The sequence below is a fragment of the Rhinopithecus roxellana genome, chromosome 4 (genome assembly GCF_007565055.1).
Source record: "Rhinopithecus roxellana isolate Shanxi Qingling chromosome 4, ASM756505v1, whole genome shotgun sequence".
Taxonomy (NCBI): domain Eukaryota; kingdom Metazoa; phylum Chordata; class Mammalia; order Primates; family Cercopithecidae; genus Rhinopithecus; species Rhinopithecus roxellana.
This window is the reverse complement of record NC_044552.1, coordinates 24,844,584-24,871,129: the sequence shown is the minus strand read 5'-3', so window position 1 is coordinate 24,871,129 and position 26,546 is coordinate 24,844,584. Positions and strand designations below refer to the sequence as shown.

Here is a 26,546-nt window from a genome sequence, read left to right as displayed (position 1 = left end):
AGGTAGAGGGAAAAGGAGGTCAAACTGACAGCCTCAGGTCCTTTTATGATGAGCCCTAATGCATTAATGAAGGCAGAGCTCTGATGGTCCAATCACCTCTCAAAGGTCCCATTTCTTAAAAATGTTGCACTCGGGAAGAAATATCCAACAGATGCTTTTTTGGGGAAGCATTCAAACCACAGCAGTTATAAAGGATACAAATGAGCAGCCAGATGAAGAGGTGCACAGGGTGAGGTCTGGAAGGGTTCTGAGCACAGGAGCCTCTGTCCCCATATAGATGGAGTTTACCACCCTCCCAGCATGTGGACACATGGATGTGCTCACCAGTTGGGAAGCTCATGCAACCTCATTACAATCTCTAGAGGTTTCTATGTAAATTTCATTGTGCAGGCAAGATTAATTAAATCACTGGACATTGTGTGACTGAACTCAACCTCAAGCCTCTCTTTCCTTCCCAGACTTTAGGGATGGGGCTAAAAGTTCCAATCCTCTAATCGCAACTTCGTGTTTCTGACAACCAGCTCCCATCCTGAAGCTATCTAGGAGCCCCTCACCCCATAGTCATCTCATTGCCATATTGAAGTCATGTTTATCACTGAGGAGGCTGCATATGTTCTAGAACCCGGTTGTCAGGAAACAGGGACAAAGACCATATATTTTTATTGGACCACAGATCACACCCTGGTTTTGACCACATTATCTCTTTTTATAATATTTATTATTTTATTTTAGAGTTAATCTTTTGCTCTGTTGCCCAGGGTAGAATGCAGTGGCACAATCATAGCTCACTGTAACCTTGAATTCCTGGACTCAAGTGATCCTTCTGCCTCAGCCTCCTGAGTAGATAGCATTACAAGTGCACACCATCATGCCCAACTAATTTTTAAATATTTTATAGGAATGGGTCTCACTATTTTGCAGAGGCTGGTCTCAAATCATGACCTTAAACGATGTTCCTACCATTGCCTCCCAAACTGATGGAATTACAAGCATGAGCCACGTGCCTGGCCAATCACAGATCTCCTACACCAGAAGAATCATAACAGTGAAAAGATCCTGGCACATTACCAGAATCCTCTTTGGTCATTAACAATTATCCCAGTGCAGTCCAAAAATAGGAATAGTCTCAGCAACATATGGCTGCACCCTTTCAGGCATCTGGTGAAATCGAGCTAAGAGACAATACTCTCTCTTACTTATACCTCTTTCGAGTAGTTCATGTAACATTGGATTTTCCTCATTACATAACCCATGTGTTCATTCATTTACCCTCAGCTACTATTTCTCCTTCTCTTCATTTACACTAAACATTTACAACTTCGGAAGGAACACTAGGCTCTGCTGCTGTGCTGGCTTAGACTGCAGGGACCAATACTGTTCTAGCAATTGTCTCACATCATCCATTCCAGTTCATAGAGGGTAGCGTTATGCAGGTAGAGAACTGGGTGGCTATCTGACCCCAGGCAATACAGCTGCATTCAGTGTTAGCCCCAACTTTGCCAGACGCAGTGAAGGCAAAACCTACTTCTCCAGGCCCTTAGGAATTATTACATAAAGGACATAAAATATATTTACAGTTTCTTGCTTAGGAATAATTCCTGTTTTTGGACTCTATTTGCATCCCTAGTCCTGGGACCACTGTATCAGGGATGAGAAAAGCAAGTTGAGGTGAATTACAGTCATCATTCCAGTGTCCTCCCACCAGGGGAAGGAATATATGTAGATCACACCAGCACCTTTCCCTGATCCACCAGGAAAAGAGAGGGTACTCTCATGTCAAGTGTGAGCACACTCATGAAGGTGTATAAGCCCACCCTTCGTGCTTGTTTCCCCACTCTTGCTTTATATACCCAATGTTTCAATTGGCTATTTTAATTTTCTATGGAACTCTTCCTTTGAGGAAGGTGTCTCTCTGACCATTGTTGGACATTTTGAGCCGGTGCATTTTCTGGTGTAAAGAAATGTGACTCAGTGGTCCACATGGTTGCAGTACCTCCCATTCAAGTTCTTTGTAGCACTCCGAGCATTTGCATCTGAGATAAAGGAGGAACCTCTCTTAGAAGCCTGCCAGGGCCTCTGACCTGGAAATAAAGAAAAGCCTTCAGTTCCTTCAAGAGAAATTCCAGGCACCTAGCCAGCCCTAAAAAGCAAGTGAGTGACCTTATGAACAAGAAGGTAATGAAAGCTTAAAACAATAGCCAAGGAAGTTAGAGTCACAGGATGTTTGATTCTCTACAGAAACTAAAAACATCTTAACATACGTCCCTGAGTTGTTTTTCAGAAACACAGGATCCCACCTAATAGATCCACTGACAGGGAGACCTTATAAAGGGGAAACTGAGGACTGAACTCTGACCGCCGTTCTTTGTTCTAAATTTCTTCCTGAGGGGACTGGAGAGAGTCAAGGCCACAGGCCAGGCCTGAACATTCCTCCTACTCCCCCAATTGTGTAAGGAAGCTGTGTAAGGAAGCTTTGCTTCCTTATCTGTCACAAATCAGAGAATCTTTAAATCTACCTAAGACCTGTAAGCTTCCTCAACAGGATTTTCCACCTTTTAAGGCCGAAGCAGTGTATCACTTCTATGCATTGATTTATGATGTTGCCTGTAACTCTGCTTTCCTGAAATTTGCCCCTGCCTTTGAAAATCCTTGTTTGTGAGCCATCAAAATGATTGGGAGGTTAGCGTGAGTTGCCCGATTCTCCTTGTTTGGCGCCCTGCACATAAATGCCCTCCTTTCTCCCACTACAGTCTCAGTGTGGATGTTTGCTTTTATTGCAACATCCCAGGTGAGTGGACCCCAGTTTAGTTTGGTAACACACCTACCACCAGCTGAACAAAGCCCACTCCAGGGTGAGGATCTATTCCTGTCAAGACCCATTTGCTGCTTCCTGGGGCTAATGGTATCAGTCTAACTTGCCAGCTATGTATTTTCAAGGTCTTCTCATAAAAGAATCTGCCACATAGCCATATGCTGTCTCTCTCTCTCTCTCTCTTTTTTTTTTTTGTTCAAGAAAGCCCTTCTTATGTGTATTTTGTGCCTGTGATGTGTGGAATGCAAGAGGAATATGTCTTGATTCCACCTATCTCTGCATTGCTAAGGCCCCAATGTCTACTTATTTCACGGACTCAGGAGATTACCACAAGCAAACGTGGATTTTTTGTTGTTGTTGCTTTTGAGATGTGGTCTTGATATGTTTCCCACTTTATAAATTGCTCATATTTCCTGTCCCTTCACTATTGATAGACAATGGTGTTGTATCCAGATTTTACAAGTCGTGCTGCTATGAATAATATTTTCATATATTTTGGCACACACATACAAGCATTTCTACTGGTTGATAACTAAAAGTGCTATTGCTGGGTCATAGGTGAGTAGATGCTTGGCTTAGTCTCTGGTTAACAAATTTCTAGTAGTAAACAAACAGTAGAGGAGCGTGAATCTCTGACTTAGAAATTATTCGGATAATAATTAAGGAAGGAATGAGAGACCGAGACTATAATAACTCTTTTGCAAACCATCATGAGTTAACGAATTTAACCATTGAACAGCAATGGCAATTAACAACACAATAAAACAAAAAACTAATGTCAGGTTCTTCCTCTTGATGGAAGAACACATTACAGTACCATCAAACAAGTACAAGTGACAAAGAAACCAAGCCTGAATATGAGCTAGCCTCCATAGCCAATTACCAATTTAGAGGCAATACAGATAATAAAAATACATATTAAACAATGGCTTGGGGAGCAATCAGCAAACTGCACACTATGGGAAGCTCTACCATACGATATAAATTCAAGAAAGAATCTATAGAATAACAGAACAAAAGCATATTTCTAAAGGTAAAACTAAATTATAATTTTGGATGATAAAAGTATAAAATAGAACAAAGAAGTGATGATCATGAAAGTCAGGATGTATTTTCATTTGGGGGAGGAAAGAGTTTATTGCTGAGCTGGGGCAAATGATGGGGCTTCTGGTTTGCTCCACAAACGTCTATCCCTGGTGGTTAATGGGTGTTCACTTTTTATTCAAGGACACAAATTTTAGACCGTTTCTTTTTCCTTCTGGAGTCCTACATTTTATTTTATGACACAAAGATTAAGGAAAAAATAATTTATAGAGTATGGTTACTGTTTTGCACATAGTCCCCTCCCCATCTTCCCTCTGAGCACCCAGAACAACCAGCAGACCTAGGACCCCCAGCAGGGGTGACCTCACTTCTAGGTGTGTGTGCAGCTCACATCAGCAGAGGCAAATGCAGGTCTACTCCTTGACTCTTGGAAAAGCCTGATAGGACACAGCTGAGGGGAAGCCTTCCCCGCCGTCTGCAGGCTCTTGGCCATCAGTGTAGAGGGAGCGGGTCCTCACCTCTCCCACAGGCACCTTCACAGCCACAGCCTCCTCTCTGCATGGGGAGTTCATGGCCCTTCCCTTGAACACGGTGACATGGATCTCGCCAAAGGTGGAGATGACACCATTCCTCCCCCCACCATCTTTTGCTATAGAGCAGCTGGAGGATGTTCCACCCACACACAGGACAGGGAGCTGACAACCAAGGAGGGGAGGAGCAATCCTCCAGCTTTCTCTACTTGTAATAAGTTCTCCCCATTGACATAATCTTGTTCATAGTCTCAAAATTATTTAAACTGCTACTATATCTTTAGTGGCATATTTATCTATCATAATGTTATTTTATTCTTAATTACCATTCCCTGTTTTATTTCTCCGTCCAAAATAAAACAGCTGCTTTTGGTTGGCTGGACCCTCAGCAGTGGCAGCTGCCAGGTCAGCCTTGGTGAGTGGTGGCTCAATTGCTGTGCCCATGCAGTGTCCATCGCAGCCCCCACGGCCACTTTGTGCAGGGACTCCATGAGCAAGCCCTGTGCGCTTCTCTTGCTTTACAGGAAACTTGACTCAGGCTGGTGTCCAGTGAAGAAATCCCAGGTGCATGGAAAGGAGAGGAGGGTCTCAGGGCTGTGAGTGATCTGCAAAGGGAAGCGTATGACCACCAGGTGGCGCTGCTGCGCTGCCCCTTCTCCCAGGAGGTGAATGCTCAGGAGGAGCTTTGAGGTGGAGAGAGAGGTGTCATTGCTCATCCTCCAGGTTCAGAGTAAAAACCTTCCGGTCAATCTTGGCCGCGCGTTCTTGTGTAGCGAGCGGACTCGGAGGTGCTCACCGCTGCTGTCATGGTTCGTTTGCTAAACTGCATCGTCGCTGTGTCCCAGAACATGGGCATTAGCAAGAACGGGGACCTGCCCTGGCCGCCGCTCAGGAATGAATTCAGGTATTTCCAGAGAATGACACAGACTCTTCACTAGAAGGTAAACAGAATCTGCTGTTACGTGTAGGAAGATCCGGTTCTCCATTCCTGAGAAGAATCGACCTTTAAAGGATAGAATTAATTTAGTTCTCAGCAGAGAACTCAAGGAACCTCCACAAGGAGCTCATTCTCTTGCCAGAAGTCTGGATGATATCTTAAAACTTACTGAACAACCAGAATTAGCAAATAAAGTAGAGATGATTTGGATAGTTGGTGGCAGTTCTGTTTATAAGGAAGCCATGAATCACCCAAACCATCTTAAACTATTTGTGACAAGGATCATGCGGGACTTTGAAAGTGACACAGTTTTTCCAGAAATTGATTTGGAAAAATATAAACTTCTGCCAGAATACCCAGGTGTTCTCTCTGATGTCCAGGAGGAGAAAGACGTTAAGTTCAAATTTGAAGTATATGAGAAGAATGATTAATATGAAGGTGTTTTCTGGTTTATTTTAAGTTGTTTCCCCTCCCTCTGGAAAAAATTATGTATTTTTACACGAGAAGAAAAAGACTTTTGTTGACTTTGGATCTATGAATAATTATTTCTAAGCAACATGCTTTTATCCCACACTAGTCTTGAATATATTAGATACCATTTATGAAACATTCTTGCTGTAACTAAGTGCCTCTCCAAGACCCCAACTGAGTCCCCACACCTGCTACAGTGAGCTGCCATTCCACACCCATCGCACATGGGACTCTGGCCAGTCCTTGACATTGTCGGGCTTTTCAAATGTCGGTAGTATTTATTAAAGATGAAGATGCACATACCCTCCAACTGAGCAGTTTCACTAGTGGAAAATACTGAAATCTTCCTACGTGTATATCTAGAGGTTTGTAGACAAATGTTGCAGCCTTGTTTGTAACAGTGGAAAATTGAAAACAACCTGGAAGTCCAGTGATGGGAAAATGAATATATTTCTGTCTTTTGGGGAACCCAAAGCAGGTTCCAAGACTGAAATTTCAGTGAAAGCAGTTTATTTCCTAGGTCTTACCAGAAATCATCAATTGAGGTATGGAGAAATGAAACTCAGAAGGTAAGAAAAGCAGTTTAAAGTCAGTGAGCAGGTTCTCATCGGTATCAAGCTCCGTACTGCTGAGATACAGGGAAACGGAGGGGAGAAAGCTGGAGTATTGATCCTCCACTCCTTGGTTGTCAGCTCCCTGTGCTGTGTGTGGGTGGAACGTACTCCAGCTGCCCTATAGCAAGTCCCAGGTGTTTGCAGTAAGAAGCTGCTGGCATGCCTGGGAACAGTGAATGGCAAACACTTAAAGCTATTCCATGTTTAAGTATATAACCTCTTCATATCTTTTTTTTTTTTTGGAAGAGTTTCACTCTTGTTACCCAGACAGAGTGGAATGGCGCGACCTCAGCTCACTGCAACCTCCGACTTCCCGGGTTCAAGCGATTCTCCTGCCTCAGGCTCCCAAGTAGCTGGGACTACAGGCGCGTACCACGACACCCAGCTAATTTTGTGGTTTTGGTGGAGACGAAGTTTCACCATGTTGGTTAGGCTGGTCTTGAACTCGTGACCTCAAGTGATACGCCCGCCTCAGCCTCCCAAAGTGCTGGGATTACAGGCGTGAGCCACCGCACCTAGCAGACCTTTATTCTTTTTATGTAGTAAAAAGTATAAAGCCACATATGGTTTATTTGAAATATTTTATGATGTAAAAAAATACAGAAGCAGGAAAACCAATTCTAAGTTAAAGTGAGAGATCGTGGTAGTTTGAACCAGAAGGTTGCCTGTAGTAAGACACTGTGATTTAAGATATATTTTAAGGTTGGAAGTAGCAGGATATTCTGGTGGAGTTTGACTTTGGTTTTGGGCCTATTGAGTTTGAGATGCCTTTGAGAAATGAAGGAAGAAGAGAGAGAGTAAAAGAAAAACTGGCCAGGCACAGTGGCTCACGCCTGTAACACATTGGCTCAGCATTTTGGGAGGCAGAGACAGGCAGATCCCTTGAGACCAGCTTGGGCAACATGGTGAAGCCCCGTCTCTACAAAAAATACAAAAGTTAGCTGGGCACTGTGGTGCCCACCTGTAGTCCCATCTGCTCAGGGGCTGAGGTGGATGAATTGAGCCTGCGCGGTCACGGCTGCAGGGAGTTGTGATTGCGCCACTGCACTCCAGCCTGGGTGACAGAAGAGACCCTGCCTCGAAAAAGAAGCTGAAAACAATGGAAGCATGCCTTCAGAATTCTAGAAAGAAAGTTATTTTCAACAGATAAATCTATATTCAGCCAAATAATCAAGGGTGAAGGTAAAATCATACATTTTTAGGCAAGCAAAGACTCAGGGGTTACCTCCATGGACCCTTTCTTGGGAAACTATTGGAGAAAATACTCCCGCAAAGTGAAGGAGGAGACAAACCAGAGAATGACACGGATCCAGCAAATAGGATCCAACACAGGAAATATTCCAGCTATGGAGCTGGCTTAAAAAAAAAAAAAAAAAAAAAACGATAAAAATATTAATAGGTTAGGTGGGTGGAATGGCTCATGTCTGCAGTCCCAGCTACTCAGGAAGCTAAAAGCAAGAGGTTGGCTTGAGTCCAACATTTCCAGACCAGCCTGGCCACCACAGTGAGGTCCCTTCTCTTAAAAATAATAATAGGTTATTGCCAGATTTGGGGCATTTGGAGAGAAGTTCATTGAAGATAAAGCAAAAGTGAAAAAAACAAGAGGGAAGGCTGGTTAGGCAATCATTAATTTCAGGGCAGAAGGAAGTACAGGATAGGAAGTAAGAGCACATTACGCTGTTTTTCTCAACAATGAGCAATATGTACATAGTGATAATGATGCGGTGGCTGCTTAGCCCCTAACTCTGGTAACTACTTTGGGACAATACGGGAGGAAAAGTAAAGATAGTGATGGTGTAAGAGCTAAATCCTCATCTGTCATTCAAGAAATCACTATAAAATGTATAAAATAATCAAGAAATGACTAAGTTATTATGTGAGGAGAAAGAAGACATTGCTAAAAGAGTTAAAAGTCATTGCTTTGAAAGATTAGGAGGGATGGGGCAGGGAACTGTTAGGATGCATTGTAAACAGAAGAGGCTTTTAAAAATTACATGTATTAATATATGCACCCACTTGAAAAACTGAAAAAAATAATAATTTGGAAAAACCCATGAAGGCAGCTACCAGAAGGAAAAGCTGAGAGAATGAAAAGTGCTTGTCTCTGGAGAGAATAAATGGAAGGACTGTTGCTTTCATTGTAAGACTTTTAGAGCCATTTGATTTTACTTAACCATTTTCATCTACTTCTTTAATAAAACAACTCTATCATAATAAAAAGTTACATTCATTCATAAAAAACAAACAAACAAACAAAAACCCTTCGTGCCCAGCCCATCTCATTCTCGGAGGGTGTGAGGGATGAGGGCAGAGGGAAGGGCTGGGGAAGCAGGAGGTGAGGACAAGGAGCAGGGGAAAGGACTCCAAAGCAGTGGAGGACCTAGCAGGGGGTTCTCTGCATTCGGAGTTTCTGTACTGGGCAGTGTGGTAGTTACACGACTATAAATAATTACCAAAATTCACCAAAAAGCGCATCTAAAAGTGGTGAATTTTATTACACATAAATGCCCTAAAAGCAAAAAAAAAAAAAAAAAAAAAAAAAAAAAAAAAAAAAAAAAAAAAGAAAAAGAAAAAAACAAAAACAAAAACAAAAAAAAGCGGGGGGGAGGCAAAAATAAAGACATTTTTAGATCATCAAAGCCATAGAATTCATTTCCTAGGGATCCTGTACTATATTTAATTTTAAAGGAAGTTCTTCAGGGTGAAGGGAAATGATACTAGATGGTGACCCGGATACACAGAAAGGAACAATTAACAACAGGAATGATGCACACACACGTGTCACATTCACACTCATTTTCTTAATTTCCTGAAGACATATGGCTGCTTGTCTAAAACAAAAAGTATTACACTGTATCATTGAGTTTATAATATAGATTGACGTAATATATAAAACAGTAATAGCATAATGGTAGGTTAAATGAAACTACACTGTTACAAGTATCCTTTATTTTGCCAGATGTAGTTTAATAGAACCTGAACTTCACTGTGAGAAGTCAAGAAATTGGGTTTCCATTCTTACAACAATAAAAAACTAGTGTAAAGAAATATAGCTAAAAGCCACTAGCAGAATTAAAACTATAAACTAAAAACTGTTTATTTGACACATAAGAAAGTAGCAAAGGAGGAACAGAAACAAAAAGATATGAGACAAATTGAAAACATTTAGCAAAATTGTAGACCAAAATCCAACCATTGTAAGTGAAGAAATGACACGACCTTGCTCACTTTAGCAGGACCGCTGAGCACTGTGGGGAGAACACACATGGGCAGGAGGTGAGGGACCGTGTTAGTGCCACAATTCAGGAGTGACAGGGTAGCGGGGACTAAGGGGAAGGGGGGGGTGTGAGGGATGAGAGGGGCAGAGAGAATGGCTGGAGAAGCAGGAGGTGAGGAAAAGGAGAGAGGAAAGAATTCTAAAGCAGTGGAAGAGCCTAGCAGGGGGTTCTTTGCATTCAGTATTCAATACATTTTGTTGGACTCCCTAAAAACTAATTGGCTCCTTATGATAAAAAAAAAAAGAGTTACAAAAATGCCAAGTGTCCAGATAAAATATGCACACTGCTTAGATGTGCAGAGTTCAGGAAAACAGGCAGTGCTTGAGCGTCGGTGAAGAGCATTGGGTCTGCATGGAGCACTCGGAACTTTGAGGTGATGACTACGGCCTCCTGGTTGCAAGAGACGGTAACAAACCCTGCTTCTTTGTATTCAGGAGATGTTCTGGACTCACACAGGGAAACTCGGGCTAAGGAATGAAGGTAATTTTAAATGCAACAACCCAGAGGCACAGATCCATAGTATGGGAAAGTAAAACTTAGGAGCTTTGTAATGCTGTTTTGACACAGGTCTTTTACAAATTGGAATTCTAATCATTCAGGGATTACCAATATTGTGCTACCTACCGTATTAATAAACAAAAAGGAAACTGGTCTCTATGAGAATCTCTGTGTGGTGCCTTCAGACAAAACTTCACCAGGTTTAGAGAGAAAACCCCTGTCTCTACACCTCTATTCCCAGGGCGAGCTCACTCCGGCATGAAGTTCCCGGTGGTGAGTTTCCCTGTACAAAGGTCCAAGGGGAGAGGTATGGAGTGGGAGGCAGGGAGTCCAGTTCAGGGTTGGGGATTCCAGGACGAGTAGGGAAGGGAAAGGGGCTGGGCGCAGCCTGGGGGGTCTCTCCCTGGTTTCCACAGACAGATCCTTTTCCAGGACTCAGGCAGACAGTGTGACAAAGAGGCTTGGTGTCGGAGAGGGATTAGGACGAAGTCCCAGGTCCCGGGCGTGGCTCTTAGGGTCTCAGGCTTCGAGAGCCTTGTCTGCACTGGGGAGGCGCGGAGTTGGGGATTCCCCACTCCCCTAGTTTCACTTCTTCTCCCAACCTGTGTCGGGTCCTTCCTCCAAGATACTCGTGACGCGTCCCCAGTTCCCACTCTCATTGGGTGTCGGATGTTTAGAGAAGCCAGTCAGCGTCGCCGCGGTCTCAGTTCCAAAGTCCCCACCCGCCCATCCGGGCTCAGAGTCTCCTCAGACGCCGAGATGCGGGTCATGGCGCCCCGAACCCTCCTCCTGCTGCTCTCGGGGGCCCTGGCCCTGACCGAGACCTGGGCCGGTGAGTGCGGGGTCGGGAGGGAAATGGCCTCTGCGGGGAGGAGCGAGGGGACCGCAGGCGGGGACGCAGGACCCGGGGAGCCGCGCGGGGAGGAGGGTCGGGCGGGTCTCAGCCTCTCCTCGCCCCCAGGCTCGCACTCCTTGAGGTATTTCCACACCGCCGTGTCCCGGCCCGGCCGCGGGGAGCCCCACTTCATCTCCGTGGGCTACGTGGACGACACGCAGTTCGTGCGGTTCGACAGCGACGCCGAGAGTCCGAGAGAGGAGCCGCGGGCGCCGTGGGCGGAGCAGGAGGGGCCGGAGTATTGGGAAGAGCAGACACCGAGAGCCAAGGCCCACGCACAGGCTCACCGAGTGAACCTGCGGAACCTGCTCCGCTACTACAACCAGAGCGATGCCGGTGAGTGACCCCGGCCCGGAGCGCAGGACACGACCCCTCCCCATCCCCCACGGACGGCCCGGGTGGCCCCGAGTCTCCGGTTCCGAGATCCGCCCCGAGGCCGCGGGACCCGCCCAGACCCTCGACCGGGGAGAGCCCTAGGCGCCTTTACCCGGTTTCATTTTCAGTTGAGGCCAAAATCCCCGGGGGTTGGTCGGGGTGGGGCGGGGCCCGGTGGGCGGGGCTGACCGCGGGGGCGGGGCCAGGGTCTCACACCATCCAGTGGATGTATGGCTGCGACCTGGGACCCGACGGGCGCCTCCTCCGCGGGCATGAACAGTACGCCTACGACGGCAAGGATTACATCGCCCTGAACGAGGACCTGCGTTCCTGGACCGCCGCGGACATGGCGGCTCAGAACACCCAGCGCAAGTGGGAGGCGGCCCGTGCGGCGGAGCAGGACAGAGCCTACCTGGAGGGGACGTGCGTAGAGTCGCTCCGCAGATTCCTAGAGAACGGGAAGGAGACGCTGCAGCGCGCGGGTACCAGGAGCACTGGGGAGGCTTCCCCATCACCTCTAGATAGCCCGGGATGGCCTCCCATGAGGAGGGGAGGAAAATGGCATCAGCGCTAGAATGTCGCCCTCCCTTGAATGGAGAATGGCATGAGTTTCCCTGATTTCCTCTGAGGGCCCCCTCCGCTCTCTAGGACAATTAATGGATGACGTCTCTGAGGAAATGGAGGGGAAGACAGTCCCTAGAATACTGATCAGGGGTCTCCATTGAACCCTGCAGCAGCCTTGGGCACCGTGAATTTTTCTGTCAGGCCTTGTTCTCTGCCTCACACTAAATACATTTGAAGGTCTGATTCCAGCTTTTCTGAGTCCCTCGGCCGCCACTCAGGTCAGGACCAGAAGTCGATGTTCCTCCCTCAGAGTCTAGAACTCTCCAAGGACTAGGAGATTATCCCAGATGCCTGTGTCCAGGCTGTTGTCTGGGTTCTGTGCTCCCTTCCCCACCCCAGGTGTCCTGTTCATTCTCAGCGTGGTCACATGGGTGCTGCTGGGGTGTCCCATGAGAGATGCAAAGCGCCTGAATTTTCTGACTCTTCCCATCAGATCCCCCAAAGACACACGTGACCCACCACCCCATCTCTGACCATGAGGCCACCCTGAGGTGCTGGGCCCTGGGCTTCTACCCTGCGGAGATCACACTGACCTGGCAGCGGGATGGGGAGGAGCAAACTCAGGACACCGAGCTTGTGGAGACCAGGCCAGGAGGAGATGGAACCTTCCAGAAGTGGGGAGCTGTGGTGGTGCCTTCTGGAGAAGAGCAGAGATACACGTGCCATGTGCAGCATGAGGGGCTGCCAGAACCCCTCACCCTGAGATGGGGTAAGGAGGGGGATGAGGGGTCATGTCTCTTCTCAGGGAAAGCAGGAGCCCTTCTGGAGCCCTTCAGCAGGGTCAGGGCCCCTCATCTTCCCCTCCTTTCCCAGAGCCATCTTCCCAGTCCACCATCCCCATCGTGGGCATTGTTGCTGGCCTGGCTGTCCTAGCAGTTGTGGTCACCGGAGCTGTGGTCGCTGCTGTGATGTGGAGGAGGAAGAGCTCAGGTAGGGAAGGGGTGAGAAGTGGGGTCTGGGTTTTCTTGTCCTTCTGGGGGTTTCAAGCCCCAGGTAGAAGTGTTCCCTGCCTCATTACTGGGAAGCAGCATCCACACAGGGGCTAACCCAGCCTGGGACCCTGTGTGCCAGCACTTACTCTGTTGTGTAGCACATGTGACAATGAAGGACGGATGTATCACCTTGATGATTATGGTATTGGGGTCCTGATTCCAGCATTCATGAGTCAGGGGAAGGTCCCTGCTAAGGACAGACCTTAGGAGGGCAGTTGGTCCAGGACACACACCTGCTTTCCTCCTGTTTCCTGATCCTGCCCTCGGTCTGCAGTCAGAGTTCTGGAAATTTCTCTTGGGTCCAAGACTAGGAGGTTCTGCTAAGATCTTCTGGCCCTGCATCCTCCCAGTCCCCTCACAGGATATTTTCTTCCCACAGGTGGAAAAGGAGGGAGCTACTCTCAGGCTGCGTGTAAGTGGTGGGGGTGGGAGTGTGGAGGTGCTCACCAACCTCATAATTCCTCCTGTCCCACGTCTCCTGCGGGCTCTGACCAGCTCCTGTTTTTGTTCTACCCCAGCCAGCGACAGTGCCCAGGGCTCTGATGTGTCTCTCACGGCTTGAAAAGGTGAGATTCTTGGGGTCTAGAGTGGGGGGCGGGGGGGCAGAGGGGAAAGGCCTGCGTAATGGAGATTCTTTGACTGTGACATTTCAAGTGTGTGGTGGGCTGTTCAGAGTGTCATCACTTACCATGACTGACTTGAATTTGTTCATGACTGTTGTTTTCTGTAGCCTGAGACAACTGTCTTGTGTGGGACTGAGATGCAGGATTTCTTCACGCCTCCCTTTTGTGACTTCAAGAGACTCTGGCATCTCTTTCTGCAAAGGCATCTGAATGTGTCTGCTTCTCTGTTAGCATAATGTGAGGAGGTGGAGAGACAGCACACCCCCGTGTCCACCGTGACCCCTGTTCCCATGCTGACCAGTGTTTCCTCCCCAGTCATCTTTCCTGTTCCAGAGAGTTGGGGCTGGATGTCTCCATCTCAGTCTCAACTTTATGTGCACTGAGCTGCAACTTCTTACTTCCCTACAGAAAATAAGAATCTGCTGGGCGCGGTGGCTCACGCCTGTAATCCCAGCACTTTGGGAGGCCGAGGCAGGCTGATCACGAGGTCAGGAGATCGAGACCATCCTGGCCGACACGGTGAAATCCTGTCTCTACTAAAAATACAAAAAATTAGCCGCGCGTGATGGCGCAGTAGATCGTGCCACTGCGCTCTAGCCTGGGCAACAAAGCAATACTCCATCTCAAAAAAAAAAAAAAAAAAAAAAAGGCAGTGGCAGTTTGATAGAAATAGCATTGAATCTATACATTGCTTTGGGCAGTATGGCCATTTTCACAATATAGATTCTTCCTATCCATGAGCATAGGAAGTTTTTCCATTTGTTTGCATCATCTCTGATTTCTTTGAACTGTGGTTTATACTTCTCCTTGTAGGGACCTTTTACCTCCCAAGTTAGCTGTGTTCCTAGGTATTGTATTCTTTTTGTGGCATTTGTGAATGGGAGTTCATTCCTGATTCGGCTCTCAGTTTGCCTGTTGTTGGTGTGTAAAAATGCTGGTAATTTTCCCACATTGATTTTGTATCCTGAGACTTTGCTGAAGTTGTTTATCAGCTTTAAAAGCTTTTGGGCTGAGACTATGGGTTTTTCTAGTTATAGAATCATGTAATCTGCAAAAAGGAATAGTTTGACTTCCTCTCTTCCTATTTGAATGCCTTTATTTATTTCTCTTGCCTGATTGCCCTGACCAGAACTTCCAATACTATGTTGAATAGGAGTAATGAGAGAAGGCATCCTTGTCGTATGTCAGTTTTCAAGGGGAATGCTTCCAGCTTTTTCCCATCAGTATGATGCTCGCTGTGGGTTTGTCATAATTGGCTTCTATTATTTTGGAGTCTATTCCTTCACTATCTAGTTTATTGAGAGTTTTAAACATGAATAGATGTTGAATTTTATCAAAGGCCCTTTCTGCATCTACTGAGACAATCATGTGGTTTTTGTCTTTAGTTCTGTTTATATAATGAGGCACATTTATTAATTTACATATGTTGAGCAAACGGTGCATACTAGGGATGAAGTCAACTTGATTGTGGTGGATAAGCTTTTTGATGTGCTGCTGGATTCAGCTTGCCAGCATGTTGTCGAAGATTTTTGCATCAATGTTCATCAAGAATATTGGCTTGAAGTTTTCTTTTTTGTTGTTGTTGTATCTCTGCCACATTTTGGTATCAGGATGATGCTGGCCTAATAGAATGAGTTAGGGAGAAGTCTCTCCTCCTCCTTTTTTTTTTTTTTTTTTTTTTTTTTGGAGTAGTTTCAGTAGTAATAGTACTAGCTCTTCTTTGTACATCTAATAGAATTTGCCTGTCAATCATCTGGTCCTGGGTTTTTTTTGGTTGGTAGGCTGTTTATTACTGCCTTAATTTCAGAACTCAATTTTAGCCTGTTCAGTGATTCAATTTCTTCCTGGTTCAGTCTTGGAGGGGGCAGGTGTATGTGTCTAGGAAATTGATCCTTGTCTTCCAGATTTTCTAGTTTATTTGCCTAGAGGTGTTAAACCCCATCTCTCTTAAAAATACAAAAAAATTAATGAGGCATGGTGACATATGCCTATAATCCCAGCTACTTGAAAGACTGATTCAAGTTCAATGAGTTCAAGCAATTCAAGGAGAATCGCTTGAACCCGGGTGGCGGCGGTTGCAGTAAGCCGAGATCACGCCACTGCACTTCAGCCTGGGTAACAAGAGAAACTCCATCTCAAAAAAAAAAAAAAAAAAAAAAAAAAAAAAAAAAAAAAAAACTCCTGAATTCGTTGATCTTTTGAGTGGTTTTTCGTATCTCTGCCTCCTTCAGGAGACAATGCCTTTGTTAATTTTTTTTATTACGTCTTGTCTTCTGCTAGCTTTGGGATATGTTTGCTCTTTGTTCTCAAGTTCTTTTGGTTGTGATCTTAGGTTATTAACTTGAAATCTTTCTAACTTTTTGATATGGGCATTTAATGCTATAAATTTCTCTCTTAACACTGCCTTAGCTGTTTCCCAAAGATTCTGGTACATTGTATCTTTGTCCTCATTATCTTCAAAGAACTTCTTGATTTGTGCCTTAATTTCATTATTGACCCAAAAGTTGTTCAAGAACAGGTTATTCAATTTCTATGTAATTGTATGGTTTGAGTGAATTTCTTAGTCTTTATTTTGAATTTGATTTTACTGTGGTCCAAGAGACTATTTGTTGTGATTTCAGTTCTTTTGCAAACAAACAAACAAACAAACAAAAACAGTAAAAATATTAATAGGTTAGCTGGGTGGAATGGCTCATGCCCGCAGTTCCAGCTACTCAGGAGGCTAAAATCAAGAGGTTGGCTTGAGTCCAACATTTCCAGACCAGCCTGGCCACCATAGTGAGATTCCCTTCTCTTAAAAATAATAATAGGTTATTGCCAGATTTGGGGTATTTGGAAAGAAGTTCATTGAAGACAAAGCAAAAGTGAAAAAAACAAGAGGGAAGGGTGATTAGGCAATCATTTATTCTAGGGCAGAAGGAAGTACAGGATAGGAAGTAAGAGCATAATACTCTGTTTTTCTCAACAATGAGCAATATGGACATAGTGATAATGATGCGGTGACTGCTTAGCCCCTAACTCTGGTAACTACTTTGGGACAATATGGGAGGAAAAGTGAAGAGAGTGATGGTGTAAGAGCTAATCTTCATCTGTCATTCAAAAAACACGGAATTTAAAAAAACACGGAACCCAACCATATGCTCTTTCCAGACATGCACTTTGTTTGTTTGTTTTAATTTAACTTTTATTTTTAGTTAAGGGGCATATGTGCAGGTTTGTCATATAGGTAAACTTGTGTCATGGGATTTTGTTGTACAGATTATTTCTATACCCATTAGTATCCACCCAAGTATTAAGCCTTAGTAGCCATTAGCTATTTTTTCTGATCCTCTCCCTCTTCCCACCCTCCACCCTCAAGTGGACCCCAGTGTGTGCTGTTCCCCTGTACGCGCCCATGTATTCTCATCATTTAGCTCCCACTTATAAGTGAGAACATGTGATATATAGTTTTCTGTTCCTGCGTTAGTTTGCTAAGAATAATGGCCTCCAACTCCATCCATGTTCCTGCAAAGGACATAATCTCATTCTTTTTATGGCTGTATAGTATTCTACAGTGTATATGTGTCACATTTTCTTTATCCAGTCTGCCACTGATGGTCACTTAAGTTGACTATTGTGAATAGTGGTTCAATAAACATATGTGTACATGTAAGACATGCACTTTCTTTTTTTATTTAACTTATTTTACTGTAAGTTCCAGGATACATGTGCAGAACATGCAGGTTTGTTACATATGTGTAGTCTGCCACGGTGGTTTGCTGCACCCATTCACCCATCTTCTAAGTTCCCTCCCCTCACCCCTGACTCCCCAACAGGCCTTGGTGTGTGTTGTTCCTCTCACTGTGTCCATGTGTTTTCATTGTTCAGCTCCCACTTAGGAGTGAGAACATGCAGTGTTAGGTTTTCTGTTCCCATGTTAGTTTGCTGAGGATGATGACTTCCAGCTTCATCCATGTTTCTGCAAAGGACATGAACTCATTCCTTTTTATGGCTGTGTAGTATTCCATGGTGTATATCTACCACATTTTCTTTACCCAGACTATCACTGATGGGCATGTGGGTTGGTTCCATGTCTTTGCTATTGAATACAGTGCTTCAACAAACATACGTGTGCATGTGTCTTTATAGTAGAATGATTCATATTCCTCTAGGTATATACCCAGTAATGGGGTTGCTGGGTCAAATAGTATTTCTGGTTATAGATCTTTGAGGAATGATCACACCATCCTCCACAATGGTTGAACTATTTTACATTCCCACCAACAGTGGAAAAGCATTCCTATTTCTCCACAGTCTCACCAGCATCTGTTGTTTCTTCACTTTTTAATAATTGCCATTCTGACTGGCAGGAGATAGTACATCATTGTGATTTTGATTTGCTTTTCTCTAATGATCATTAATATTGAGCTTTTTTTCATATGCTGCTTCTTCTGAGAAGTGTCTATTCATATCTTTTGCCAATTTTTGATAGTGCTGTTTTTTTTTTTCTTGTAAATTTGTTTAAGTTCCTTGTAAACAAACATGTGAGCTCTCATCGTTCTTGTTTAAACACCTAACAGGCATCCTAACCAGTGCAACATGGCAAGAAAATGAAATGAGACCAATAGAAGGACAGGGCACGGTGGCTCATGCCTGTAATCCCTGCATTTTGGGAGGCTGAGGTGAGATTATCACTTGAGTTCAGGAGTTTGAGACCAGCCTGATAGTGAGATCTCATCTCTACCAAATAAAAATAATTTTAAAAGAAAAAAGATCAATAGATAGGAAAGGAAGAAACAAAAGTCTTTCTTAGTCACCAGCTTCATTGCATATGTAGAAAACACTAGGAGATTCTGAAAAAGTCACTGGAATTAATCATTGAATTTGCAAAATAGTTCATAAAATATATGTAATAACTCACTTAGATGAACATGAAAAGATAGCAAACAATACTAGTCATCTAAGAAGTGCAAGTTGAAACCACAACGAGAAACCATCACATATCACCCAGAATAGGTAAAGTTGAAAAGACATTTGATAAGTCTAAATACTGTCAAGACTATGGAAAAATAGGAATGTCTGATATCGCTGGTAGGAATGCAAAAAATGTGGCAGTCAGCTTGTAAAGTGGTATGGTAATTTCTTATACAGTTACCCATCCATTACCACATGACCCAGCAATTCCACAAATATGTATTTATCCAAAAGAAATAAAAATGTAAGGCCACACTTGTAAGCAGTTATTTCTAGTGGTTTCATTAATAACAAACCCTAGCTGAAGTGATCCACATGTCAATCAACTAGAGAATAGAGAAAGCAATGCATAAACTGGGATTCCAGCAATACTCATTAGTTGCTCAGCAACAAAAATGAGTGAATGGCATCATCTCAAACATCATTATGCTAAGTGAGAGACCAAACGAAGGACTACATAACATATGATTGCATGTCCATTAAATTCTAGAAATTTCACTATTGCAGTGACAGAAAACAGAGCGGTGAGTGAGTGAAGGGAAGGGGTGAGGGTGGGAAGCAAGGATTAAACAGAAAGGGGCATAAAGAAAGTTTTTAGGGAAAAGAAACTGTTCTCTACAGTGCCACAATTCAGGAGTAACTGGGTGGTGGAACTAAGGGGAGAGGAGGGTGTAAGGGGAGAGGAGGGTGTGAGGGATGAGGGCAGAGAGAAGGGCTGGAGAAGCAGGAGGTGAGGACGAGGAGCAGGGGAAAGGACTCCAAAGCAGTGGAGGAGCCTGGCAGGGGGTTCTGTGCATTCGGTGTTTCTGTACTGGGCAGTGTGGTAGTTACAAGACTATAAATAATTACCAAACTTCACCAAAAACCGCAGCTAAAACTGGTGAATTTTATTACATGTAAATGCCCTAATAAGCAAAAAACAAAAACAAAAACAAACAAACAAAAAACGGGAGGGAGGCAAAAATAAAGACATTTTTAGATCATCAAAACCATAAAATTCATTTCCTAGGGGTCCTGTACTACATTTAATTTTAAAGGAAATTCTTTAGGGTGAAGGGAAATGATACTAGATGGTGACCCAGATACACAGAAAGGAACAATTAACAACAGGAATGATGCACATACACGTGTCACATTCACACTCATTTTCTTAATTTCGTGAAGACATGTGGCTGCTTGTCTAAACAAAAAGTATTACACTGTATCATTGAGTTTATAATATAGATTGATGTCATATATAAAACAATAATAGCATAATGGTAGGTTAAAGGAAACTACACTGTTGCAAGTGTCCTTTATTTTGCTGGATGTAGTTTAATAGAACCTGAACTTCACTGTGAAAAGTCAAGGAATCGGGTTTCCATTCTTACAACAATTAAAAAACTAGTGTAAAGAAATATAGCTAAAAGCCACTAGGAGAATTAAAACTATAAACTAAAAACTGTTTATTTGACACACAAGAAAGTAGCAAAGGAGGAACAGAAACAAAAAGATATGAGACAAATTGAAAACATACAGCAAAATGGCGGACCAAAATCCAACCATTGTTAAGTGAAGAAATGACAGGACTTTGCTCACATTAGCTGAACTGCTGAGCACTGTGGGGAGAACAGACATGGGCAGGAGGTGAGGGGCAGTGTCAGTGCCACAATTCAGAAGTGACAGGGTGGCGGGGATTTAGGGAAAGGGGGGGGGTGTGAGGGATGAGAGGGGCAGAGAGAAGGGCTGGAGAAGCAGGAGGTGAGGAAAAGGAGAGAGGAAAGAATTCTAAAGCAGTGGAAGAGCCTAGCAGGGGGTTCTTTGCATTCGGTATTCAATACATTTTGTTGGACTTCCTAAAAACTAATTGGCTCCTTATGATTAAAAAAAAGAGTTACAAAAACACTTGGCTCCTTATGATTAAAAAAAAGAGTTACAAAAATACCAAGTGTCCAGATAAAATATGCACACTTCTTAGATGTGCAGAGTTCAGGAAAACAGGCAGTTCTTGAGCGTTGGTGAAGAGCATTGGGACTCCATGGAGCCCTCCCAACTTTGAGGTGATGACTACAGGCTCCTCGTTGCAATAGACAGTAACAAACCCTGCTTCTTTGTATTCAGGAGATGTTTGGACTCACACAGGGAAACTCAGGCTAAGGAATGAAGATAATTTTTTTTTTTTTTGAGACGGAGTCTCGCTCTGTCGCCCAGGCTGGAGTGCAGTGGCTCAATCTCCGTTCACTGCAAGCTCCGCCTCCCGGGTTCACGCTATTCTCCTGCCTCAGCCTCTCCAGTAACTGGGACTACAGGCACCCGCCACCGCGCCCGGCTAATTTTTTGTATTTTTAGTAGAGGCGGGTTTTCACCGTGTTAGCCAGGATGGTCTCGATCTCCTGACCTCGTGATCCGCCCGCCTTGGCCTCCCAGAATGAAGATAATTTTAAATGCAACAACCCAGAGTCACAGATCCATAGTCTGGGAAAGTAAAACTTAGGAGCTTTGTAATGCTGTTTTGACACAGGTCTTTTACAAATTGGAATTCTACTCATTCAGGGATTACCAACATTGTGCTACCCACCGTATTAATAAACAAAAAGGAAACTTCCTCTGTATTAGAATCTCTACGTGGTGGCTTCAGACAAAACTTCACCAGATTTAGAGAGAAAACACCTGTCTCTACACCTCCATTCCCAGGGCGAGCTTACTCTCTGGCAGCAAGCTCCCCGTGGTGAGTTTCCCTGTACAAAGGTCCAAGGGGAGAGGTAAGGAGTGGGAGGCAGGGAGTCCAGTTCAGGGTCGGGGATTCCAGGACGAGCAGTGAAGGGGAAGGATCTGGGCGCAGCCTGGGAGTCTCTCCCTGGTTTCCACAGACAGATCCTTGTCCAGGACTCAGGCAGACAGTGTGACAAAGAGGCTTGGTGTAGGAGAAGAGGGATCAGGACGAAGTCCCAGGTCCCGGGCGTGGCTCTTAGGGTCTCAGGCTCCGAGAGCCTTGTCTGCATTGGGGAGGCGCAGAGTTGGGGAAACTCCCCTAGTTTCACTTCTCCTCCCAACCTGTGTCGGGTCCTTCCTCCAGGATACTCGTGACGCGTCCCCAATTCCCACTCTCACTGGGTGTCGGATGTCTAGAGAAGCCAATCAGCGTCGCCGCGGTCTCAGTTCTAAAGTCCCCTCGCGCCCATCCGGACTCAGAGTCTCCTCAGATGCCGAGATGCGGGTCATGGCGCCCCGAACTCTCCTCCTGCTGCTCTCGGGGGCCCTGGCCCTGACCGAGACCTGGGCCGGTGAGTGCGGGGTCGGGAGGGAAATGGCCTCTGCGGGGGGGAGCGAGGGGACCGCAGGCGGGGGTGCAGGGCCGGGGGAGCCGCGCGGGGAGGAGGGTCGGGTGGGTCTCAGGCTCTCCTCGCCCCCAGGCTCGCACTCCATGAGGTATTTCACCACCGCCGTGTCCCAGCCCGGCCGCGGGGAGCCCCGCTTCATCTCCGTGGGCTACGTGGACGACACGCAGTTCGTGCGGTTCGACAGCGACGCCGCGAGTCAGAGGATGGAGCCGTGAGCGCCGTGGGTGGAGCAGGAGGGGCCGGAGTATTGGGAAGAGCAGACACGGAGAGCCAAGGGCCACGCACAGACTGACCTAGCGGGCCTGGGGAATCTGCGCGGCTACTACAACCAGAGCGAGGCGGGTGAGTGGCCCCGGTCCGGGGCGCAGGTCACGACCCCTCCACATCCCCACGGACGGTCCTGGTGCCCCAGAGTCTCCCGGTCCGCGATCCGCCCCGAGGCCGCGGGGCCGGCCCAGACCCTCGACCGGGGAGAGCCCCAGGCGCCTTTACGCGGTTTCATTTTCACTTGAGGCCAAAATCCTCGCGGGTTGGGCGGGGTGGTCGGGGCGGGGCGGGGCGGGGCTCCGGGGACTGGCTGACCGCGGGGATGGGGCCAGGGTCTCACACCCTCCAGAGGATGTCTGGCTGCGACCTGGGACCCGACGGGCGCCTCCTCCGCGGGTATTACCAGCGCGCCTACGACGGCAAGGATTACATCGCCCTGAACGAGGACCTGCGCTCCTGGACCGCCGCGGATATGGCGGCTCAGAACACCCAGCGCAAGTGGGAGGCGGCCCGTTATGCGGAGCAGCTGAGAGCCTACCTGGAGGGCGAGTGCGTGGAGTGGCTCCGCAGATACCTGCAGAACGGGAAGGAGACGCTGCAGCACGCGGGTACCAGGGGCAGTGGGGAGCCTTCCCCATCACCTCTAGATCGCCCGGGATGGCCTCCCATGAGGAGGGGAGGAAAATGGGATCAGCGCTAGAATGTCGCCCTCCCTTGAATGGAGAATGGCATGAGTTTCCCTGATTTCCTCTGAGGGCCCCCTCTGCTCTCTAGGACAATTGAGGGATGACGTCTCTGAGGACATGGAGGGGAAGACAGTCCCTAGAATACAGATCAGGGATCCCCTTTGACCCCTGCAGCAGCCTTGGGCACCGTGAATTTTTCTCTGAGGCCTTGTTCTCTGCCTCACACTAAATACATTTAAAGGTCTGATTCCAGCTTTTCTGAGTCCCTCGCCCTCCACTCAGGTCAGGACCAGAAGTCCCTGTTCCTCCCTCAGAGACTAGAACTCTCCAAGGAATAGGAGATTATCCCAGATGCTTGTGTCCAGGCTGGTGTCTGGGTTCTGTGCTCCCTTCCCCACCCCAGGTGTCCTGTTCATTCTCAGGGTGGTCACATGGGCCCTGCTGGAGTGTCCCATGAGAGATGCAAAGCCCCTGAATTTTCTGACTCTTCCCATCAGACCCCCCAAAGACACACGTGACCCACTACCCTGTCTCTGACCATGAGACCATCCTGAGGTGCTGGGCCCTGGGCTTCTACCCTGCGGAGATCACACTGACCTGGCAGCGGGATGGGGAGGACCAAACTCAGGACACTGAGCTTGTGGAGACCAGGCCAGGAGGAGATGGAACCTTCCAGAAGTGGGGAGCTGTGGTGGTGCCTTCTGGAGAAGAGCAGAGATACACGTGCCATGTGCAGCATGAGGGGTTGCTGGAGCCCCTCACCCTGAGATGGGGTAAGAACGGGGATGAGGGGTCATGTCTCTTCTCAGGGAAAGCAGGAGCCCTTCTGGAGCCCTTCAGCAGGGTCAGGGCCCCTCATCCTTCCCCTCCTTTCCCAGAGCCATCTTCCCAGTCCACCATTTCTATCATGGGCATTGTTGCTGGCCTGGCTGTCCTAGCAGTTGTGGTCACCGGAGCTATGGTCGCTGCTGTGATGCGGAGGAGGAAGAGCTCAGGTAGGGAAGGGGTGAGGGGTGGGGTCTGGATTTTCTTGTCCCACTGGGGGTTTCAAGCCCCAGGTAGAAGTGTTCCCTGCCTCATTCCTGGGAAGCAGCATCCACACAGGGGCTAACCCAGCCTGGGACCCTGTGTGCCAGCACTTACTCTTTTGTGTAGCACATGTGACAATGAAGGACGGATGTATCATCTTGATGATTATGGTATTGGGTCCTGATTCCAGCATTCACGAGTCAGGGGAAGGTCCCTGCTAAGGACAGACCTTGGGAGGGCAGTTGGTCCAGGACACACAGCTGCTTTCCTCCTGTTCCCTGATCCTGCCCTAGGTCTGCAGTCATAGTTCTGGAAATTTCTCTTGGGTCCAAGACTAGGAGGTTCCTCTAAGATCTTATGGCCCTGCATCCTCCCAGCCTCCTCACAGGACATTTTCTTCCCACAGGTGGAAAAGGAGGGAGCTACTCTCAGGCTGCGTGTAAGTGGTGGGGGTGGGAGTATGGAGGAGCTCACCAACCCCATAATTCCTCTTGTCCCACGTCTCCTGCGGGCTCTGACCATGTCCTGTTTTTGTTCTACCCCAGCCAGCGACAGTGCCCAGGGCTCTGATGTGTCTCTCACGGCTTAAAAAGGTGAGATTCTTGGGGTCTAGAGTTGGGGGGGCGGGGGCAGAGGGGAAAGGCCTGGGTAATGGAGATTCTTTGATTGTAACGTTTCGAGTGCGTGGTGGGCTGTTCAGAGTGCCATCACTTACCATGACTGACTTGAATTTTTTGTTCATGACTGTTGTTTTCTGTAGCCTGAGACAACTGTCTTGTGTGGAACTGAGAAGCAGGATTTCTTCACGCCTCCCTTTTGAAGACATTCTGGCATCTCTTTCTGCAAAGGCATCTGAATGTGTCTGCGTCCCTGTTAGCATAATGTGAGGAGGTGGAGAGACAGCCCACCCCCGTGTCCACCGTGAGCCCTGTTCCCATGTTGACCTGTGTTTCCTCCCCAGTCATCTTTCCTGTTCCAGAGAGGTGGGGCTGGATGTCTCCATCTCAGTCTCAACTTTATGTGCACTGAGCTGCAACTTCTTACTTCCCTACTGAAAATAAGAATCTGAATATAAATTTGTTTTCTCAAATATCTGTTATGAGAGGTTGATGGATTAATTAAATAAGTCAATTCCTAGAATTTGAGAGAGCAAATAAAGACCTGAGAACCTTCCAGAATCCACATGTTCGCTGTGCTGAGTCTGTTGCAGGTGGGGGTGGAGAAGGCTGTGAGGAGCCCAGTGTGGACTGGGCCTGTGCCTAGTTGCTGTTCAGTTCTAAATGGGCTTTATGTGGTCCGTCCTCAGCTGGGTCACCTTCACTGCCCCATCGTCGTTGTCCCTTTAGTGGAAACTTGTCCAGCGGGAGCTGTGACCACAGAGGCTCAGACGTCGCCAAGGGCAGCCCCTGCACACGGGGTCTCTGTGCTTTCTGAGACAAATGTTCAGAGCCATTCACCTCCTGCCCTGCTTCTAGAGCTTCTGTTCTGCTCTGCTCTCCTGCCCTCTCTCCCTGCCCTGTTTCTAGTGATCTTGGTGCTGAATCCAATCCCAACTCATGAATCTATAAAGCAGAGTCTAATTTAGACTTACATTTGTCTCTGAAATTGGACCCATCATCAAGGACTGTTCTTTCCTGAAGAGAGAACCTGGTTGTGAGCTGCAGTGTGCTGGGGTGGGGGGCATGGGGGGGGCGTTGCTGTAGAAAGAGGGATGGGGGAGGGAGGGCACACAAGCAGCACTGCTAAGAAAAACATAGGCGGCCTCTATCTCAGTGTGAGGGGACCTTGTGCTGTACCTGCCACAAAGCAGCATTTGGCCTAAGGCTATGTTAATAAAGATACTGCCTTTAGAATAGGGAGGTCCTCCACAGTGATCATTCGTTCAACTGACCTTTGTCATTGGCCAGACATGGGACAGAATGGTTCTGCATCTGGGGAACACCATTGAAGTAAAATCAGAAAAATCTCTGGCCTTTTGTAGCATATGTTCCAGTGGAAAGAGGCAGACGTTAGATATGCTATAACCAGAGTAAGGAAGGAAAGTGCTAGAAGGTGGTAAGTGCTGGGAGGCAGGTGATCCAGGATGTGGGCAGTGGGGACGGGGTAGGTGGCTGTTGTGCTGGGTGGTCAGTGCGTGCCTTGTTGCAAAGGTGACCTCTGAGGAAGGATTTGAGGGACGTGAGGATGTCTGGGGAAGTTCTTTCCAGGTAGAGGAACCTCCAGTCCAAATGCACTATGGCAGGAAGGTGTCTGTGTTCCCAGAAGAGCAAGGAGGCCAGGAGGGCTGGACAGAGAGAAACTGAGGTGAGGTCAGAGGTGCGGCCAGAGCAGGTGGGCTTGAGGAAAATGGGGTTGGATCTGACCTTTGCTCTGAGTGGGATGAAGAGTTAAAGGACAGTTTTGAGCAGAAGAGGGCCATGATATAGCTTCTCTTTTAAAAGGATCTCTCTGACTGCTGTGCTGAGAACAGAATTGAGAGGTGAGGGACGAGGGAGGCAGAAGGGAAAACAGTAGGAAGCGAGTACAGTATTCCAGGCTGGAGATGTCGGTGACCTCGACTAGGGCATGGGAAGGGGAAAGAGTGGGACCTGAGGGGAT

At 46.8% G+C, this 26,546-nt stretch overlaps 1 protein-coding gene and 2 pseudogenes across 2 annotated transcripts; all 3 read left to right on the top strand.

The window, feature by feature from the left end:
* Positions 1–5,164: 5,164 nt before the first annotated feature.
* On the top strand, positions 5,165–5,754 carry LOC104671294 (annotated as a pseudogene).
* Positions 5,755–10,863: 5,109 nt separating this feature from the next.
* On the top strand, positions 10,864–14,115 carry LOC104668193 (HLA class I histocompatibility antigen, B-42 alpha chain-like). Its single transcript, XM_030929541.1, is given in 10 exon segments — positions 10,864–11,016; positions 11,146–11,415; positions 11,661–11,936; positions 12,512–12,787; positions 12,892–13,008; positions 13,450–13,482; positions 13,589–13,614; positions 13,617–13,636; positions 13,801–13,850; positions 13,853–14,115. Coding segments are annotated over 10 exon segments (1,218 nt in total). The 5' UTR covers positions 10,864–10,943; the 3' UTR covers positions 13,930–14,115.
* Positions 14,116–21,073: 6,958 nt separating this feature from the next.
* Positions 21,074–25,128, top strand: LOC104667934 (annotated as a pseudogene). Its single transcript, XR_004056975.1, has 9 exons — positions 21,074–21,353; positions 21,702–21,909; positions 22,039–22,308; positions 22,566–22,841; positions 23,417–23,692; positions 23,798–23,914; positions 24,355–24,387; positions 24,494–24,541; positions 24,709–25,128. The product of XR_004056975.1 is annotated as an HLA class I histocompatibility antigen, B-67 alpha chain-like (transcript).
* Positions 25,129–26,546: the final 1,418 nt, after the last annotated feature.